Here is a 20,000-nt window from a genome sequence, read left to right as displayed (position 1 = left end):
CTATTTAACATTTTTTCCTCATAGTCTCATTCATTCATGGTTCTACAAGTGCTGGTAATTCTATCTTCATGCCCAAATCTATCTATCTGTCTGCCTGTCTGTTTGTTTGTTTGGATGTCTGTCTGTCTGTCTACGTACCTGTCCATCTGTCTGTCTATCCATCCACTGTCAGACACCTCTCCCCAGAGCTGAGCCAGTGTGCTGTGGACAAAAAAGTCTCCAGTGCTGCCTATCACAATTCATCACCTCTCCCCTGTGCCACTCTCACCCGTCTCACCTAATGTATTCTCCTGCTTACCTCCTCACACCTCGGTTTCAGTATTCCTCCTCCTCCTTTATCTCCTCTTCTTCCATTTCCTCCTCCTCCTCCTCCTCTACCTCCCCTCCTCTCTTTCTCCTCCCATCACTTACTTTCTCCCATTCTTCTCCTCCTTGTCTCATCATAATTATCCTCCCTCTTCGTTGTACCTGTCTCGTTATTCCACCCCACACTTTTATTTGTTTTCCTATCTCATTCTTGGTTTTCCTCTCCTTTTCCTACCATTGACATCCTCCCATTCCCCTCTTCCTTCTACCATCACATAACACCCAACCTCGTTCTCGACCTCCCTCTCCTCACTCTGCTATCACTTTCACCTCTACAAGCTACACTCTTCTTTTCTTGTTCATGCTTTCCAAGGATTGTATTCTCGTTGCCTAAGGAGTTTCTTGCACCTATTCAACTGAGGACTGTTTTGCACACCACATCTTGTATGTATATTAATGATGGGCTGAATAACATCGTAACGTAAAACACTCTCCTCTGTATAGGGCTTGAACCTACCTCGCCACTGTACGTAAAAAAAAAAAAAAAAAAAAAAAGTGTAGTCGTCACGTAATTATAATGTTTTACCTCTTGGGTCCACACTTCCCGACCTACTGCAGTGTGGGTGGTGGTAGTGGTGGCAGTGGTAGTGGTGAACTTAAGCTCTTCCATTCACACTTCCAGTCCGAACTCTCTCCTCAACCAAAAAATATCGACTGGAGGTAGCATGAAGATACAAAAGACGTCCTCGTGCTGAAGACTAAGCCTGCCTCCAGCGCTCTACTTTCTCACTGACGCTACCGTCATTCATTTCTACGAAGCAACCATCAACAGGAATTCATTTCTACGAAGCAACCATCAACAGGAAAGACGATATTACACCTTAAAGTGCACCTATTACAACTGCACCTACTCTTCACCTAGGATATTTTCTTTGTTTCCTATCAACGTAAGAATACTGTGAGGAACAAGAAAATCATATCTCAAAACACGACGATTACAATACCATCTACTTCTCACTTTTTTCTTTATTTTTTATCCCCTAAGTTCCACAGATTTACTAACCTGCCTGAAATCAAGTCGTGTTTTAAGACTGGTTGTTTGTACTATCGTCTTCTCTAAATACAGGTAGGAAACACTTAATGTTTCGAGTGTATATCAAAGCTCGCACACACACACACACACACACACACACACACACACACACACACACACACACACACACACACACACACACACACACACACGAGACTTTACTACGATTGGTATATCCTGCAAATCGGCCAAGACCCTTGATAAACCCTTCCCCCACGCCAATAAACAATAACAATAAGGTAAAAAATCACACTCTAGCTTTAAGTCTTGTCCACAGCAGCGTATCCTCTTCAAACCACTGCGTCCTTCCACAAAGGCTGGCGGTCTGCGTGTGTGCGTGTCGCTTTTCATTTATTCTGATATTTCCACGGCGGAGGCTGCTTTGTTTCTCTCCCCCACGTCTGCGTTTTACTGCTGCACCCTGGCTGTAAATATCTGCTGGGGTTTCTCATATAAGCATTCATTCTTAATTCTCAGGATATAAACACGACCAGTTATTAATTCTTCCACCCATTTCAAGCTTTATAATACCTCTGACCGCTAGGATTTAGCTCAGTTCTTTTTGTTCGACTCTGGGTACAAACTTGAGAGTCTGTTCCCCGAGGCCCAGAAGTCCTCCTACGTGCCATACACCGTCACATGTTACCAATTCGGTGTTAACAGCCATCATTTACGTTTAGGACGGGTGTATGGTATTAAAAAGGATGTTATTATGTTGGTGTGTGGGGGGGGAGTGGATATCAGTAATGTCAGCTTCTACGAAATTCAACTCGCCAAACTGTTCCCTCTCGCAAACTGGGAGCGAACCTGCGTCCTTTTAGACAGTGTACCACTCTTCTAACCACTCGATCACCACCTTTCCAGAAAAACAAAATCACCTGGTGTTGGCCTGAATAACCTACCTTGGTGAATTCCTGGAAACGAAAGGGTTAACTAGGCTTGTTTATAATCCCCTGACTGCCAGGATTTCTCTCCGCAGAGCAAATCCTCTTGTGCGGTGCAAGTCTGATTAAAAAAGCAATACGAGTTCGCAAAAATGAAGGATTTAAAGAAGTAATTCCTTCTAAAAGTGCACAGAAAATGGAGAAGGGGTAGAAGAGGACAGGAACCGAGAGAAGAAAAGACAAGAGAAAATATGTGGGATACGAAATGCGAAATGAGTGAGAAAAATAGCTGAAAAATAACCGAGAAGAGAAGGAGCAAAGAAAAGCAGGGAAGAACAGAGAAAGAAGTGAAAAATGAAGGTAGAATGGAAAGACACAAAGATGGATGAGAAAGGTTAAGAGATACTTAGTTATATATATTGTAGTGTTTGTTACCACTCAAGTTATTTGGGTAACTTCGATTACTGGTAGATTTATGAATTTTGGATACCTGAAAAAATGGCGAAAAATGGTCAGGGTCTTTTGGATTACATCCCGTGAACCAAAATAGCAAGTTTGGGGGAATTCCGCGTGTTGCAAGAGTGGTGTGGGTAGTTAGGCTATATTGTGCATACATGAATAGAGGCACACACACACACACACACACACACACACACACACACACACACACACACGCAACCATTTCTCCCCATCCCATCCTCCATTAAGACACAAGCCGGTGAATAAAACAGAATATCTCCCAGGTGTTGCCCGAAAAAGGTATATAATCCACTACACGTATAACATTACACGTATATCAACTATCACAGAAATATGGAAAAAAAAGGAAGAAGCACGAGTAAGGAAATAAGAGTCGCCCTTCTCTTGCCATGCATCCTCCTCATCTTTTTCAGGGAACAGTGAGGGAGTTGAGGGACGTTTGTATAACCACCTGGGCAACGAAGCAACCCAACTATAGCAGTGCCACCACATGAAGGCTTCCCTCACCAGCACCAAACTTGTATCTCCCCAGTAAACAACTATATTCTACATGGTCATACTTGCTTCAATTACAAAATCGTGAAGTGTCCAGTCGTGATCCAGAGTTTCTTACCCACCCTGATCGCAAGGCGAGATGATTCCAGAGGTGTTTCTACACACACATGCCCGCCCAGTGTTGATATGCATTGGAGCCTCATGATTTTTGTGGGCCATGTGTCTGAATACAGGGGTGTTTCTGCACAACACACCACATCACCAACGCACACACACAGCCCAACAAATCTTGCGGTGCCAATGCATATCAACACTGTGCGGGCTGTTGTGCAGAAACACCCATGCATTTAACTTGCCTTTCCAACAGGATGTGCTAAAAATTATGATTCGTTCTGTAAGTGGCTTCAGAGATTTCGTAACATCTTTTCCTCGGCGGTTCATTCTCCACATTACACCTTAATATACTCTTGTAAACTATATATATAGTTTTAGTACCGAGACAGTTTCGCTCAATACCACAGAATAATACACGGTGGCGCCAGGTGAGGAAGAACTAGGTGGTACGAATTCTCCACAGGTCCTTACAGTACGAGCCCATGTATCAAGACGATATATAAACGTTTTGTAAATGATATAAATAGGACCAAAACACACACACACACACACACACACACACACACACACACACACACACACACACACACACACACACACACACACACACACACACACACACACACACACACACACACACACACACAGAGTTTTCTTAAGCATGCACTCATACGAACACTCGCACACTGTAACCTCTTTCCTACAGCACGCGTTAACCGACACACACACACACACACACACACACACACACAGTAAAGGACATGAAGGACAGGATCCCCTCGGCATAAAATTAGGTGAAGCAAAATGACGAGGACTTAGGACAATGTTTTTCGAATCCCGGTAGGCGCCAGCAAGACCAGCCAGCCAGAGAATACCCCTCACCCCATCCCACCCACTCCTCTCCGTCCATAACCCCCTCCCCTCTCTCCGTTTCACTTCCCTCCCCTCTCTCTTTGCTTTTTCTCTAATTGTTTTCCTTTCCCGTCTCTTCCCTAACCTTATCCTCCCCTCCCCTCACTTCCTTCACATCTTTTTCATTCCACTGCATCCCATCCCCCCCCCTATCCCTCTTCTCTCCTCCCTTCCCTTCCCTTCCCTTCAAAACATTCCCCTTTCCATTTCTTCTCAGTCACATGACCTACAATTAGTTCATTCTTACTACTTCCAGACGATTCCATTCAATCCTTCCCCCACACACCTCTCATACTCCCTGTGTCCCCCCTCCCCTCGAGAATTTTTCCTTCTCTTCATCCCTTCCCTCCCTCCCCTAAAAATTCACCTTCCTCTTCCACTCCTCATCCTTTCCTTTCATCCACACCCTTTCCCTCCCTCTCCTCCACTCTTCTCTACCTCTATTTCCATCATTCTCCTCCTCTTCAAAATTTCCCCTTCTCATCCCCTCCCTCCCCCAACATCTTCCTTCCCCACCTCAACAGCCAGTTACAATTACCATCAGCAAAGCATAATCGTCTGTGATGTCCTGAACAAAATCCCCAGCTGAATCCATACCAGTGAAAAGGGTTAATTGCGACAGTTAAATAGTTTTCAATCCCTCTCTAAAACTCTCCTCCCTCTCTTCCATTCCCTTTTCCTCCCTCTATTCCCATCATCCCTCTCCCCTCCAAACATGCCTCTCCTCATCCTCCCAGTCCCTCCTTTCTCTACTCCTCTCCCCACCTCAACGTCCCTTAGCATTCTTCCTCTTCTCTCTTGGGAGCTCTCCTCTCTCTCACTCCGACTCCCTTTCCCTTCCATTCCTCCCATCATTACCCCCTCCTCTATATACCCCCCCCTCTCATCACCCTTCCTTAACCACTCTTTCACCCATAGAGCTTTCACCTCTATGCTTTCACTCATCCCAGCCTCCTTTAGCATTTTCTCCCCTTCTAACAACCCCCTTCCCTCTATCTATAATCCATTCTCTCTCTCTCTCTCTCTCTCTCTCTCTCTCTCTCTCTCTCTCTCTCTCTTACTCTCTTCCTACCATTTTCTTCTTTCTCCTTCCCCTTCTCATAAACTCTCCTTCCTCTTCTCACCCCCACCCCCTAACTTCACCACTTCCCCTCCCATTTTGACCTACTCCTTTCCTCTTTCCAAATACCCCCTTCCCCATCTCTTCACCCACAACTCTTCTCCCCATTCCCAATGACTTCCCTCATCCCTCATTTCCCCACACTTCCTGCTCATATACTCAGCCAACAAACACACACACACACACACACACACACACACACACACACACACACACACAGTATACATAAAAAGGGGATAGAGGGGGTCAACAAAACACACAAACCCAGCAATAAACGCAGCACAAGAAATAGCGACTCGTTACGCTAATTAATGACCTGTTCAATATATTCTGTCCAGCAAGTAAAAATTACAATGACGATATTTATAACAGCTGACCTTTGACATCTGATCTGGAATGATGCAGAATTAAAGAGGAAATTAAGTCGCATTTTTCAGGAGTACTAGAAATAGATAAATGATAACTTCATACTGAACCGAGTTTATTATTATTTATTGCAACTACTTATGACATCGTGTCTACTCCACTAGCTGGGCCACTACATGAATAACATTTACAAATCTGAATAACAAGTGCGTCAGATGAATTATATTTACGAAAAACGAATCGAATACGCGATATACCAACTGCACAAGCGAAAAAGCAGGCAAACATACCCACAAACGAATGAAAGCTGAGTACACGGTGACGATGTTGAAGAATGGCAGATGGATAGTGTGCAATAATACTTAAATAAATAAAAACTTAAAACAATCCAGAAGAACAGTGGAGCAAATAAAACATAAATAATATCTATCTTCTTAACACCTTCAATCTGACAACCTATTTTCGAATTTTCTACACAGCTGTCTCTAAACGATTTGATTCAGTTTATGAAAGACCTCTCGTGTGTAAGGGTTTAATAAAGACTTCACCCCAAACCCCTCTAACTGGAAGTCTGCCCTGAAGTGTGCAAACCCATCTGGCGTCAACACACATAAAACACTTGGGCATAATCGTAGTGAAGGGATTACAACTGTATTGTACATGATTAATGGGTGCATTATCAAAACTGAGAACGCAAAGGTGTGGACCAGCCCCCGGTTAGTTTATGGTATTTTATGCAACAACAGATGATTACTGAACATGTCTAACCTCTGTACTGTTGCTGTCTAAACTAGCTATGTAATGTGGGATGCGCACAATCACATCTAATAAGCACAATGCTCCATAAATAACTAAAACATGTGGAGCTTGCTTATACTACAGAGTATTCAGTTCTAACAAGGAGTGTTTAGGAAGTGCAATATCTGAGCTGTATAAGCTAACATCGGTTAAAGGACATAACTCTGGTACCCCTGATTTTTTACTGCCTACTTCATCCTTACCCCTGACTCTCAACCCATCCACCAAGTTTGGTTCAAATCGGATTTGAGTGCTTAAGCTGAACGTCTGATATAAGTTTTGTCTTTGATCTACTGTTCCGAAAACAGAGTATCCTTGGCTAACCTTAAACCATTCCATCATGTCTTATCTCCATGGAATCAAAACTATTATATATAATTTACAAGACCGAACATTTGACATTGTCCTGTGACTTTTACTTCTGTTCGATTGGCCCCCAAATTTAACTACTCCATTCTTTCATGTCCAACCCTTCCATCAAGTTTGGTCAAAATCGGATCAAAACTGTACAAATTGATCTTGTCCTTGACTTTACGACCTTTTTCGGCGAAAAATTTATTACCTGTTCCTCTGATCATCCTGTCATTGTGTCAAATTTTGTACAATTTTATCCAAGTTTTTCCATATCTTTGCTAAGAGATGGACAGACAGACACAGTGACAGAAAACCCGAACCAAACACAAAACCCCCAGTGCTTCCGTGTGCGGATGTAATAATACTCATGTCAAATGAGATATTCTCATTAGACCTTAAATAATACGGCCGCAAAACTGCAAATGCCACACAGGGCAGACATGAGTCGGTGTGTGATGTCCTCAGAGCAACGTTCACTGGTCGGCGCCGACGTCGGTCAAAACAAAAGGAACACGAGAGGCTTAAATGCAATAAACGGAAGAATGGACTAAAGGATGGGAGATAAAAGTGATGGGACTGGGTGGTTGGGGCGAAAGGTGAAATACCGGTACAGAGACGAGAGATGACAGAGACGGAGCGGATGAAATACAAAGAAGAACACAGGAAATCAAATAAACTACCGTACACAAATATGAGCCATAAAACACAACAAAGGATGAAAGAGGCCAGACATGAGATAGATAAACCACATACCCGTGTTTAATGTAAGAAAGACTTGGCGAACGAAAATACAATATACAGGATAGACACGAGGGGAAAGAGAAAGGAGACGTTTTTTATTACACATCCACAACCCATGGAGAATAAAAAATGTCATAGGAGAGGAAAGAATCATGAGATAAATGAGACTACTTATCTACCAATCTATCTACTGCCAGAGGCCTTAATCCCGTAAGGAGTGGACACAAACAAATCGCCTCCTCGTCGCTTTGTCCTCTGTCACTTGCTTACCCTCCCTCCACCTCATACCCCTCTCTCGCATACATCTCTTCACTCCATCCCTCCATCTCTCAATCTCCATCCTATCCACATGGCTAAACCATCGCAATGTATCTCTCAACACTTTTAATGACATCCACATAAACACAATGCTCCTTCACTACCTGATTTGTTTGTCTCCATTTAACTCCACAAGCGTCTCTCACACAAATCACTTCCATTGCTCTCACTCTAGAGTCCTTCCAAAAAGGTCAAAACTTCATTTCCTTATGTTCCAGTAGAGATCACAATACTGTCATGCAGCGCCATTTTTACTTCCACGCACACTTCTCTATTCGTTATCGCTGCTTCCAGTGAACCACGTATGTATAAAAGGGACATAAGGCATTAAATTAGCGAGAACAGACGTTGAACGATCATGGGGAATATACAGGAAAAAATATATTGGTCAGTGCTCCACGGCAGAACTGCTCGGCCGGGCACAGCAATACAGTATATAGGGTAGCTAGCAAATCTCTCTCTCTCTCTCTCTCTCTCTCTCTCTCTCTCTCTCTCTCTCTCTCAGGCATGGATAAAAAAATCTAAATAAAAAAAATGATCTGAATAACACTTATAATTACCTATATTAAAAGCCTTCTGTCCCTAAAACGATGGCAGGAACTCTGTGTGGCTTTTAGTGTGGGGAAAGATTAGCCGTACAGGTATGTGCTGAAGATGATATTTTGAAAGAAAAGTACAAAGAATATGAATTAAGGTTGTGGTGGAGCGAGATGATGATGATGATGATGATAGTGGTGATGGTGATGATGATGAGGAGGAGGAGCGAGGAATGTCCACTGAACTCCACTTTGAAAGGCTGCTATATCAAATTCGTTAGGTGGCAGCAATAATACGGAAGACGCCCTCGAGCTGAAGGTGTGTGTGTGTGTGTGTGTGTGTGTGTGTGTGAGAGAGAGAGAGAGAGAGAGAGAGAGAGAGAGAGAGAGAGAGAGAGAGAGAGGAGGGGGGGGGGGATCGCAGGGCCGTGACAGCACCTCAGGTTATATTAGTCCTGCTCTGATCCGATAAGCCGACGGGAAGGATCCAGCCTGATTTTATTTCCGACATCACTCCAGTAGGTAGCCTTGTCATATTATTGGATTACACACACACACACACACACACACACACACACACACACACACACACACACATATCATACCACACCATACTTGACTCCCCTACAATGAGCTTCCCTACTACAACCCGCTGTCATTTTTTTTGAGTAGCTAAATATATCGTCTGGTGGTACTGGGAATACATGCCTTCCCTATCAGGACCATCCCCGACTATGACCTTCTATTAACATGACCTCTTACCACCATGACCTTTCCTATCATGACCCCTACTATGACCTTCTCTTACCATGACCTACCCTACCATAGTTTGACTCCCTTATCATACGGTGGCCCTTCTGCCACGACCCTTTCTTACCATGAACTCTCCTACCATTGACACACCTACCATGACCCCCCCAAAACAGCCCCATTCCCTGCCCAACCTTCTGACTCTCCTTACAACTGACCTCGCCTCCCATTTCTCTTGCTCTAACAACGCCTCCCTTCCCTAACTTTCCCCGCCCCCGCCCTCGTCCTTACCCCCTCCCCTCACTCCCCCTCCCCCGCACCCCTCCCCCTCCCGGCACGATGTTAACGGGGGCATTACCACGAGTTACCGCCCCCACGTTTTCTTCCCTCCCTCCCCCAACCCCTCACTATTCTATATTTCTTTCATTGTATTCCCGCTTTCTTGTCTTCCCTTTAGGCTTTCTGTGTGTGTGTGTGTGTGTGTGTGTGTGTGTGTGTGTGTGTGTGTGTGTGTGTGTGTGTGTGTGTGTGTGTGTGTGTGTGTGTGTGTGTGTGTGTGTGTGTGTGTGTGTGTGTGTGGTTTGTTCACATGGCTTACTATCTATCCTTCTGAACTGAGTTGCATTCAGTTCCATGGGTAACATCGTTTTAAATTCTTATATTACTCATTTACTGACGCATTTATTTACAATGTCTTTCGAAGGGGACGCTCGTGATTATTTTTTAATGTCTTTTTTGTTGTTCATCATCCATATTTCTGGGCTATGAGGAAAGGTTCATTTTCTGTAGCTCTTCGATTGTCAGGTTTTATTTTGTTCATTTGTTTATTATTATTTCTGAAAATGGGACAGGGGAGGGATTGTATGTCTTATTTTGCTTATGTGGCTTCTACTTCCCCCGTTAAGGTACTGGGCAAGAAATTAATAGACGAAGCGGAAATATAAGGAGGAGAAGAATGAAGGAAAGAAAGAATACAAAAAAAAGGGGGGGGGGAACAGAGGAACCTGGAAGGGTAAAAAAAGGAGTCAACACTAGGAAAAAAATTAAAGAAGGAAAATAAAAAGACCACAGTTGAATATTTTTAGACTAAGCATAAATATGATGCTTAATAGAATGAGGCGAATACTTACCTACCTGGAATTATTACTAGGAACACAAAGAAAAAAAATATTAACCTTCACTGTAAAAACACTACATATAGTCCGTTTGTTCCTACCTGACAAAGATCCCTAATCCCTTTTCACCTCATTTGATGGCAGGGTTAAATCTGACTGGAGGATGAATTTGACCAGTAACCAAGGAGACTCATTCCTACCTCAATAACTAAAGCTCATCGAAGTTCATGTAGGAGTAAGTTAGTATTGGAGTTGTGGAAGTGGCCCAGTACCGTCAGATGAAAACAAAATCTACTATAACCATCACCTGGCCAGTCCCTACGAAGCGAGGTGGTTCCAAGGAGGGAGTAAGGGTAAAATTGCTTCAAGGTTGTTTTTGCCCTTACATAACTCTCTCTCTCTCTCTCTCTCTCTCTCTCTCTCTCTCTCTCTCCACCGAAAAACATCATCCATTCCCCTATAACTACACAAAACACTCACCACCATCGCCTCCCTTCCTGCACACAGCCAGGTCAGGCCTCAACATACCTGCGGAGAAAAGAAAAATGGGTTAGAATTAATTGTACGATGTTATGACGCTTAGTCTGGTTTTCAACTCTCTCTTTCTTTCTCACACACACACACACACACACACACACACACACACACACACACACACTGTACTGATCCACTCTGTTCTTCCATACCACCACACGGTTATCGTTTTCCACACTCTCAGTTTCACTTTCACAGCCTTTCCTTGCCACCATCACCTAAACACATTCTCTGCACATATATACGCACCACCTCAATATACATGTTTTCTTTATCCATTCATTAATTCCATATCTTACAAAAACAACAATAATATCAACTGCTACAACTCTTTACTACGTTACAAAATCATCATAAAACTATATTACGTTTGCCTTCCATCCTGCTTGGGCCAGTAAGTGTTGTGAAAAAGGTCAGGTCTATGGTATGTGACCTTGAATCCCGTCAGACGATTGCATTCACTTCAGGAAGGGATATCAGGCAGTGAAGGGGGGTCATCAGGACTGCTTCTGACCCTGACCTTACAATCAATATCTCCAAAATTTATCAAAACAACCTGGACGAATCAGTTCTCCGCCATTTGCTGACACAATATAAGGTTCTTCATTCTCACTCAGGATGTTAACTGTGATACTTTTAAAAAATTTTCTGGTGTCATATCTTTCTCCGTTGCACAGAGAACTCGTGTAATGTTACCCAAAATTAAATGCAAAATAGGTAACTTTCAGGCAAAGGGCTGAAACTGACTGTCTTCCGTTATTCAGGTCTGACCCACATAGTACAGTGTGTGTGTGTGTGTGTGTGTGTGTGTGTGTGTGTGTGTGTGTGTGTGTGTGTGTGTGTGTGTTTATGCAAGGAAGGAGGAACCAAAGACGAGAAGCCCGTAAGTGAAGCAAAAGCCTAAATTCAAGCGGGCTCCTCTTCACCTCTAACCTAACGACCATCCTGTCCTTCTCAATACTGCGAAGTCCTCTAATTACTCGTCTCCCCTCCCATTCTTCCCAAAATTTCATCACCATTATCGTGACTCCATTTCCAACCACCACAAACATTTAGAGTGGGAAAAATAAAGCAGCAGGAAAAAAACACATGAGTACGAGAGCAAAATATGGACAAAAAAAAAAAAAAAAAAAACGGTGTGGAAAAGGGGACCAACAGTGAGTGCGAAAAAATAAAAAAGAGTATCAGAATACTGTATGCATATGAAAAGAAGGAAGTGAAAGGAGATAGAGCAGAAAGGGAAGCGGAAACATGGGTACGGAAAACAGTGAAGGAGAAAGGGATGAGAAATAAAAATAAAGGGAAAAGTAAAGTGACAGAACCGTGTAATGAAGGAGGGGAAAGAAATAGGAATAAATGAAAAACGGATGAGGTGAATGAGTCAATAACGAAAAGAATAAACATTTGAATAATGAAAAAGAGGAAGGATACTGAGGAAGGAATGACAGAAGGAAGGACGCAATGAAGGAAGGATGGAAAGAAGGAAAGGAAGGAAGGAAGGAAGGAAGGAAAGATGGAAGAAAGGATGAAAGAAAGGAGAGATGGAAGGAGGGAAGAAATGAAGAAAGGAAGGAAGAACTGAGACACCTTGGAAAAGGGTAGAAAAAGGACGAATCACGAGAGAGGAGGAAGGCTGAGAGAAAGGAGAGGGCAAAATAAAGGAAGAGGGAAGGAGGAGAGGGGAGAAACATAATCCGAGGGAAATTAGCGGAGAGGGGAGATGTGAGGGGAAGGAAGGAAACAGAAACAGGATGAAAATAGAGAGCGGAAATTACTGAGAATGCAAAGGAAATGGAGGGCTGGAAAAGAAGCAATGAACGAAACAAAATACAAGACAAAATACGAAAGCGAAATAATGAGGAGAAGACGAAAGAGAATGAAATAAGTAGAGCAGAGAACCTACAAGAAAGGAAGGAAATCAAACAAGAACAAGAAAGAAAAGAAAGAAAGGAGAATAATGAAAGGACTTAGAGAGAGAGAGAGAGAGAGAGAGAGAGAGGGGGGGGGGAACAAGTAAGAGCTAATTAATAGGACAGTAAGTATATCGCTAAACCAGGGGAGAGGGGAAGAGAGGGGAGAGGGAAGGAAGGAGGGAAGGAAGGAAGGAAGCAAGGAAGCAAGCAAGCAAGCAAGCAAGCAAGCAAGCAACCAAGCAGGATAACAAGGAAGGAATAAAATATGATACAGAGGAAGGAAAACAAGAAGGAAATAGTAAAGAGAGGTAAAGGAAAGACTGAGAGAAGAAATAAATGAATGAATGAACGAAAACAGGACAGGAAGGAAGGAAACAAGCCAGGAAGGAGGAGGGAAAGAGAAGGAAGGAAGAGCAAGAAGAACAGATGAAAGGAAGGAAGAGGGAAAGAAATGAGAAAAGAGTAAGAGGAAGGAAAGGGAGGGACGGGAGGGGAAGGGAAAGGAAGGGAAGGGAAGGGAGAAGGAAAGGAAAAATGAAAAAACGATTGAAATAAAAAGAATAAGAGTGAGATCAAAAGGAAGGACGTGGACATAATTTAAAAAGGAAGATAAAAATAAAACGGTGACTGAGCAGAAAGAAATGTACGAGATGAAAGAGGAGGAGACAAAATAGAAAAGAGGAATGTGCCAAGAAAAAAAAAAGGACAGAAAAAGAAATATGTAACAGCAAGTGAACAGAAAAAGAGAATGAGATGTATGTTAAGAGAAAATGAGTGTAAGAAAAAACAAATGCCAAGAGATGAAGGCTGGAAGTGTAAAGTGAAGGGATGATTGAACAGAGAGATAGACAGATACATAGATAAATAGAGAGAGAGAGAGAGAGTATAAAGAAAAACGTTAACTTAAAACACGAAAGTATGAATAGGAATAACAGTGAAAAGAGGAAGAACCAAAGATAAAGGCGAAAAATACAACAACAATACGAACCAAAATTATATATATATATATATATATATATATATATATATATATATATATATATATATATATATATATATATATATATATACTGTATACACCGCAAACTCAACAATAAAAAAGTAAAAATAAAAAAAAGACCCAGATGAAGGAGGGGAGAAAATAAAAATAATAGAAATGCGACTGAGCAGAAACAGTCATCAAGAATGTGAAAAAATGAGAAAAAAAGTTGGAATTTAAAAGGAAAGAGAAGTATGAGAATTGAAGCAAGAGGAAAAACAAAAAGGTAAACATGGAGACGGAAGGGAGGGAAGAATAGAAAAATAGAGAGAAGGACGAGGGAAGGAACAAAAAGACGATGGACGTGTCAAAGAAGGAGGAGGAGGAGAAGGAGGAGGGAGAGACAAATCCTGAAGAAAATAGGGAAAAACACAACGACCTAGTAAAGAGCGGAGAGACAATGCACGTGAGGAAGTTAATCTAAGCAGAAAAAAAGACAATGCAGGAGGAGAGGGAGGAGAAAGAAAGTAGAAAGATGGTGGAAAGATGACAGCAAAAGCAAAGGACATTGATAACCCTAATGTCATTTTTCCACTACAGTCCTGTTATCCCATGACGATTTCACTCTCAGCTTAGAAAGGACCTCCGGTGGTGGTGTGGGCGCTAACTAAAGGCCGTATCTATCCCGTCCAGTTAGAAAAATAAGTCTACCTTCGCCTCAAATCGTTGGGCGGTAATAATATGGATAATGGTGGAACCGCTGGAATGGGTTACAGATGACAGAAATGAGGAAGCACAAAACTGAAGAGAGAATTATCATCATTTTTATCATCATCTTCGTTATTATCATTATTATTATTATTATCATTATTATTATTATTGTTGTTGTTGTTAATATTATTATTATTACTATTATTATTATTATTATTATTATTATTATTATCATTATTATTATTACTATTATTATTATTGTTATTATTATTATTATTATTATTATTACTATTATTATATTTATCATTATTATTCTTGTTTGCAATTTTAGTTAGTTGTTTTCCGGGGAGGGGCACTAACCCTCCCCCAACCCACCTGCTGACACGTAGGGAACACGTGTAGGTTGGTTATAAGGTTACCACTCAGCGTATAACATGATTTCCAAGTTTACAGGAAATCATTTGGCTTGCCACTCAACGTAGAGCTACCCCGAAATAGAGTACCACTACACTGAGTGGGTGGATGATGGGCGCCCCCACCGACCATAAATGAGTTATCTGAGAGGAGCATGTGGAGTTACATGGAGAGACCGACTGACAAATGAGGAAATGAAGGAGCGTTGCGATGTGGATGTGGATGTGATGAAACGTTTGGAGAAATACACGGAGGTGGTTTGGCCATGCAGAGAGGATGGAGAGCGAGAGACTATCGAGGAGAGTGCATGTGAGTGAGGTGGAGGAGGGGAGAGGGAGGGGGAGGCCTAGGATGAGATGAGGGGATGGAGTGGAGAAATATGTAAGGGCGGATGGGTGAGCTGGGCAGAGGGCAGTGAAATGGCAGGGTGGAGGCGATTTGTTAGTGACCACCCATTGCGGGACTGAGGCGTCTGGCAATAAACAGACAGACAGATCATTATTATTATCATCATTATCATCATCACCACCACCACCACCATCATCATCAACACTTTCATCACTATCATCATCATCATCATCCTAAGCCTTGTTTCCAGTACAGATGGGATAAGTTACCACGAGGCATAGATACCATACCAACCACAACCATTTGACCAACCACTGTAACCACAACCATGATCACTACATCATAACTACAACCATAACCAACACTGCAAATTACCACAACCACTACACACACCACAAATGTCACTACTACCATAACCACAACAAAAACCGCACCCATCATCACTCCATCACCGCCATTCCTACCACAACTACGACTCCTACTACCACAATCACCACAACCAAACCTACCACCACCACCACCAAAATCACCAACACTATAACCACAACCATCAACACAGCCACCACCACCAATATCACCACCACCACCAAAACCACCACCACCACCCACAACAATAGTCACAACTACAACCACAACCACTACAGCCACAACAACCACCATAACCACAACCACCAAAGCCACAACCCCCACAACCACCAAAACCACAACCACGCCACAATAAAGGAGTGCCAGTCACATAACCAAGTGGCACTCAAGCGCTGCGTGTGCGTGTGCCTGTGTATCCCATGGCTGTGTGCGTCTGTGTGCACGTGTGTATGTACGTCCCAACAGTCTGCCACTGGTATAACGTTACGTAGGATGGGAGGCAGGTAGGAGGAAGAGGAAGAGGAGGAGAAGAGAGGAACAGGAAGGGAAGACGGATGAAAATACGGGAAGACAACGGGGAAAAAAATGGGAAAAGAGAAGTCTGAAAGAAGAGATGTGAGAGCTGTGGAGCGGAAAGAGAAGTGAGAGAGGGAAGAAAGGTGAGGAGACAAGAGAAACAGAGGAGAAGAGAGAAGGGGAAGAGGGGAGGCGAGACGAAGGGTGAAGTGGAGGAAGAAATGGGAAAGGAAAAGTGAGAGAGGGAGGGGAAGCGGCAGAAGAGACAGAAACAGAAGGGAGAGGGGAAGTGAAATAGAGTGGGGAGAATGGAGGAGGACAAGGAGGAGGAGGAGGAGGAGGAAGAGGAGGAGGAGAGAGGCAGAAGCAAGGTAGGAGAAAAGAAGAGGCAGGGAGGAGGGAGGAAAGAGGAGAAGGAAACTTAAACGGAGAGAATGCAGGAAGGGGGAAAAATAAACAGCACAGGAGAGAAGAAAAGGAGGGGAAGGGAAGGGAAGGGAAGGGAAGGGGAGGGGAGGAGATGAGGTGTAGGGCTAGGAGAAAGGAAGATGGAATTAGCAAAAGGGGGAGGAAAGCAAACGAACAGAAAAAAAGAGAAATGGTGGAAAAAGAACGTGAAACAAGAGGAAAAGGGGAGGAGAAGAAAGGAAGGAAGGAAGCAGGGAAAGGAATACAAGGAAACAGACGCGACAAGGAGGAGGAAAATAAAGAGTGAGAAAGGAAGGAGGAGGAGTAGGATGAGGAGAATGAAAGTAGTGAGAAAATGAATAAGCAGGGAAAAAAGGGAAAGAAAAGGAAACACGAATGGCGAAGAGGGAATGGAAGTAAAAGAAGAAATAAGAAATAAAAGTAAGGCGTGAAAAAGACGAAAGAGCAGACAGACGCAATATGGGGCGAGAGGAAAAGAGATGGAAAGGAATAAAAAAAAAATAAGAGGGGGAGACGGCGAAGAAGGAAATGAAGAAACGGGGAGAGAGAAAAATTGAGGCACAGGTGGAGAGAGAGAGAGAGAGAGAGAGAGAGAGAGAGAGAGAATGAATGAATGAATGAAAGAATGAATGAATGAATGAATGAACGGAGAGGAGAAAGAGGCAGAAGTGGAGGAGGGGGAGGAGGGCGAGAGAATAAACAAGTGGTATGATGATAAAAATAATGAGAAAGAAAGAAGGAGGAACGAAAGAAGAGGGAGGGAAAGACACAACAGACGATAGAGAGAGAAAAATGAGAGGAGGAGGAGAGGTGGAAAGATAAAATACGTGTGGAGTAGCAAGTGGAAGACAGGTAAAGAAATAAATATGGAAGCAAAGAAAGAGTAATTAGAGGAAATGAGGGAGCAAAGGCTGTGAAGTGAGGAAGGGGGGAAAAGTGGAGAAAAGCTGAGGGAAAGAGGAAATGTGGGAAAAAAGATGAACAGGAGAAAATAAAGTAATAAGGTAAATGAAGAACGCGAGAAAACAGGTAAAGAAGGTGAACAAACAGGGAAGAATATGGTAACTGAAAAACACAAGAATAATGAGGACAAAAAAAAAAAAGACAAAAGAAAATGAAGCAGAGAACAAGAAAAGTGAAAGAGGGAAGAGAGATGGGAAAGGGAGGAGGAAAAAGGGAAAAAAGTGCTAAGAAAAGGTTAAAAAGAAATGGGACAACGAGAAAGACATGAACCGAAAATCAAAGAAAGAATAAAACTGGGAAGAAAAGTTGAGCTGGAAAGTTGGAGAGGAATATGGAAAAGAAGGAAAGTGAAGGAACAGCACAGCAAGGACGGGGAGGGAAACACTGAGAACAGAGATGTGAGCAAAAGTGGGAGGTGAAGAATAAACTGTGAGGAAGAGAGGAAATGGAAAGCCTAACAGTGTGTGGATCTGTGTGTGTGTGTGTGTGTGTGTGTGTGTGTGTGTGTGTGTGTGTGTGTGTGTGTGTGTGTGTGTGTGTGTGTGTGTGTGTGTGTGTGTGTGTGTGTGTGTGTGCGTGAGAGAGAGAGAGAGAGAGAGAGAGAGAGAGACTCACCTGGTCTTAGCACTAATCACCCGCTAATTGATACACCACTACACTTCCTCTCACCCTGCCTCCCTGCCTCACCCTCCCTACCTCCTCCTGCCTTTCTCCCTCATCCTACCTATCTCTCTGTCTCTCCCTGCCTGCCTCATCCTGCCTCCCTCCCTCTGTTTCACTCCTACTACCTTTCTGTTCGTCCTTTGCTACTTCCCTCCCCTCCTCCCCCCAAGTATCACCTAGTCCTCCCTAAGTCTACACCCACCTCACCATGTCTTCCTCCCTCCCTCCCTTTTTCTCCTTCCCTCCCTCCCTGCCTCACTTTGTCTCCCATCATCTGCCTCACCTGCCTCCCCTCATCTGCCTCACTTCTCCTCCCTCTGGCTCAACCCTGCCTCACCATGTTTCCGTTCTGCTGCCTCACGCTGCATCCCTTCCTCTGCCTCACCCTGCTTTTTCCCTGTCTCACTATGCCTCCCTCTCTCTGCCTTAACCTACCTACCTCCCTGACTCATCCAGTGTCCTGTCTTCAACCTCACTTGTCCTACCTTTGTCTCGTTCTCCATCCCTCCGTTTGTCTCACCCTACATACCTACCTCTCTCACCCTGCCTCAACGTACCCGCTGTCCCCTCGCTCTGCCTTACTCTTCTTTCCCGGCACACCCTATCCTCACCCTCTTTCATCCGGCATTCACCAGCCTCACCCTAACCTCATACTGTCTCATACTACAATCACCCTGTTTCAACCTCAGCCTCACTCTACCTACCGCGCTTTCCCCCTACCTCTGCCTTACTCTTCTCTGCTGTCTCTGCCTCACCCTATCCTAAATTTACATTCCTCCTTTTCCCCCCCTAACCCTCTCGTTGCTATCGCGTTTCAGTCATACGCGGACACACCACCATTATATTTACACTAACGCCGCACAGATTACGCCACAAAAGCATCCCTCCTCCTCTCATTGTTAATTCAGCGTAACTCTCGACACTTTCCTTACCTCACACACTCAACATATACTTTATTTCTTATTTTATTTATTTTTTGTCATGGCAAGCAAGAACATCACCTTTAGAACAACCCTGTGCAAGATGATGATGGATAATGAAAAGTCGTGTTAACCCTTTATATCCGGTGACTTTCTTATTCATGTCTGTTGCTACTAGACAATTTTCTTTAGTCACGGAGGACCCCAGTAGCAAAGAAGTGACGGAGGCTGTATCTGACCCACACAGTTTCAAAAGTCTACCCTGTGCTTCATAAAATTGTATGAAATAAGCAAGAAAAAAATCACCTGGATCCAAAGGGTTAATTAGTTCACATCTAACAGTAGCAGGCTTTGGGACAGAGGTAGAGTATTATTATTATTATCATCATTATTATTATTATTATTATTATTATTATTATTATCATCATCATCATTATTCTGACTTTTTTTTTTCCTCACGTCACCCTGAATTAAGGTAAATAATGAAAACAAGTGTTATAATTGCACTGCTCACCTTGGGAAGCCTTGAGGTAGGAGTGGGAGGTGATTGGTCCATCCTGGCACCTTCCTCGGCCCCTGGTTGGTTGCTGTTCTTGCCTTGGCCCCTCCCTGTTTCCCCGATGCTTCTCTTCCTCTCCACCGCCGTCTTCGTCTTCATCGTCGGGGAGTTCTCCTTCTTCTCGTCCTTATTATTAGTCCTCTCTTCCTTCGTATTCTCCTTCTTATTTCTCTCTTCCTTCGTGCTCTCCTTCTTCCCGTTCTTACTCCTCTCTTCCTTCGCGTTCTCCTTTTCGTTCCTATTTCTCTCTTCCTTCGTTATCTCCTTCTCACACTTGCTATGCCTCTCCACCGTCCTCTCCCT

The 20,000-nt window shown here is 43.3% G+C and overlaps 1 protein-coding gene across 5 annotated transcripts in view; it reads right to left on the bottom strand.

Moving 5' to 3' along the window:
* Nucleotides 1-20,000, bottom strand: part of ASPP (Ankyrin-repeat, SH3-domain, and Proline-rich-region containing Protein) — a 558,597-nt gene that overhangs the window by 256,364 nt on the left and 282,233 nt on the right. For 4 of the 5 annotated variants that reach the window (XM_080276579.1, XM_080276582.1, XM_080276581.1 and 1 more), the window contains exon 1: nt 19,653-20,000. This exon is cut by the window's right edge and continues 312 nt beyond it. The exons of the other annotated variant lie outside the window; for it this stretch is intronic. In XM_080276579.1, coding sequence (XP_080132705.1) covers nt 19,653-19,796 — 144 coding nt within the window. In that variant the 5' untranslated portion in view covers nt 19,797-20,000. The remainder of the gene's footprint in view (nt 1-19,652) is intronic. 5 annotated transcript variants of the gene reach the window in all.

This window comes from Coenobita brevimanus, chromosome 65 (assembly GCF_032717465.1).
Source record: "Coenobita brevimanus isolate Jiangsu-jjx chromosome 65, ASM3271746v2, whole genome shotgun sequence".
In the NCBI taxonomy this organism is placed as follows: domain Eukaryota; kingdom Metazoa; phylum Arthropoda; class Malacostraca; order Decapoda; family Coenobitidae; genus Coenobita; species Coenobita brevimanus.
This window is presented reverse-complemented; position numbering and strand designations above follow the sequence as displayed.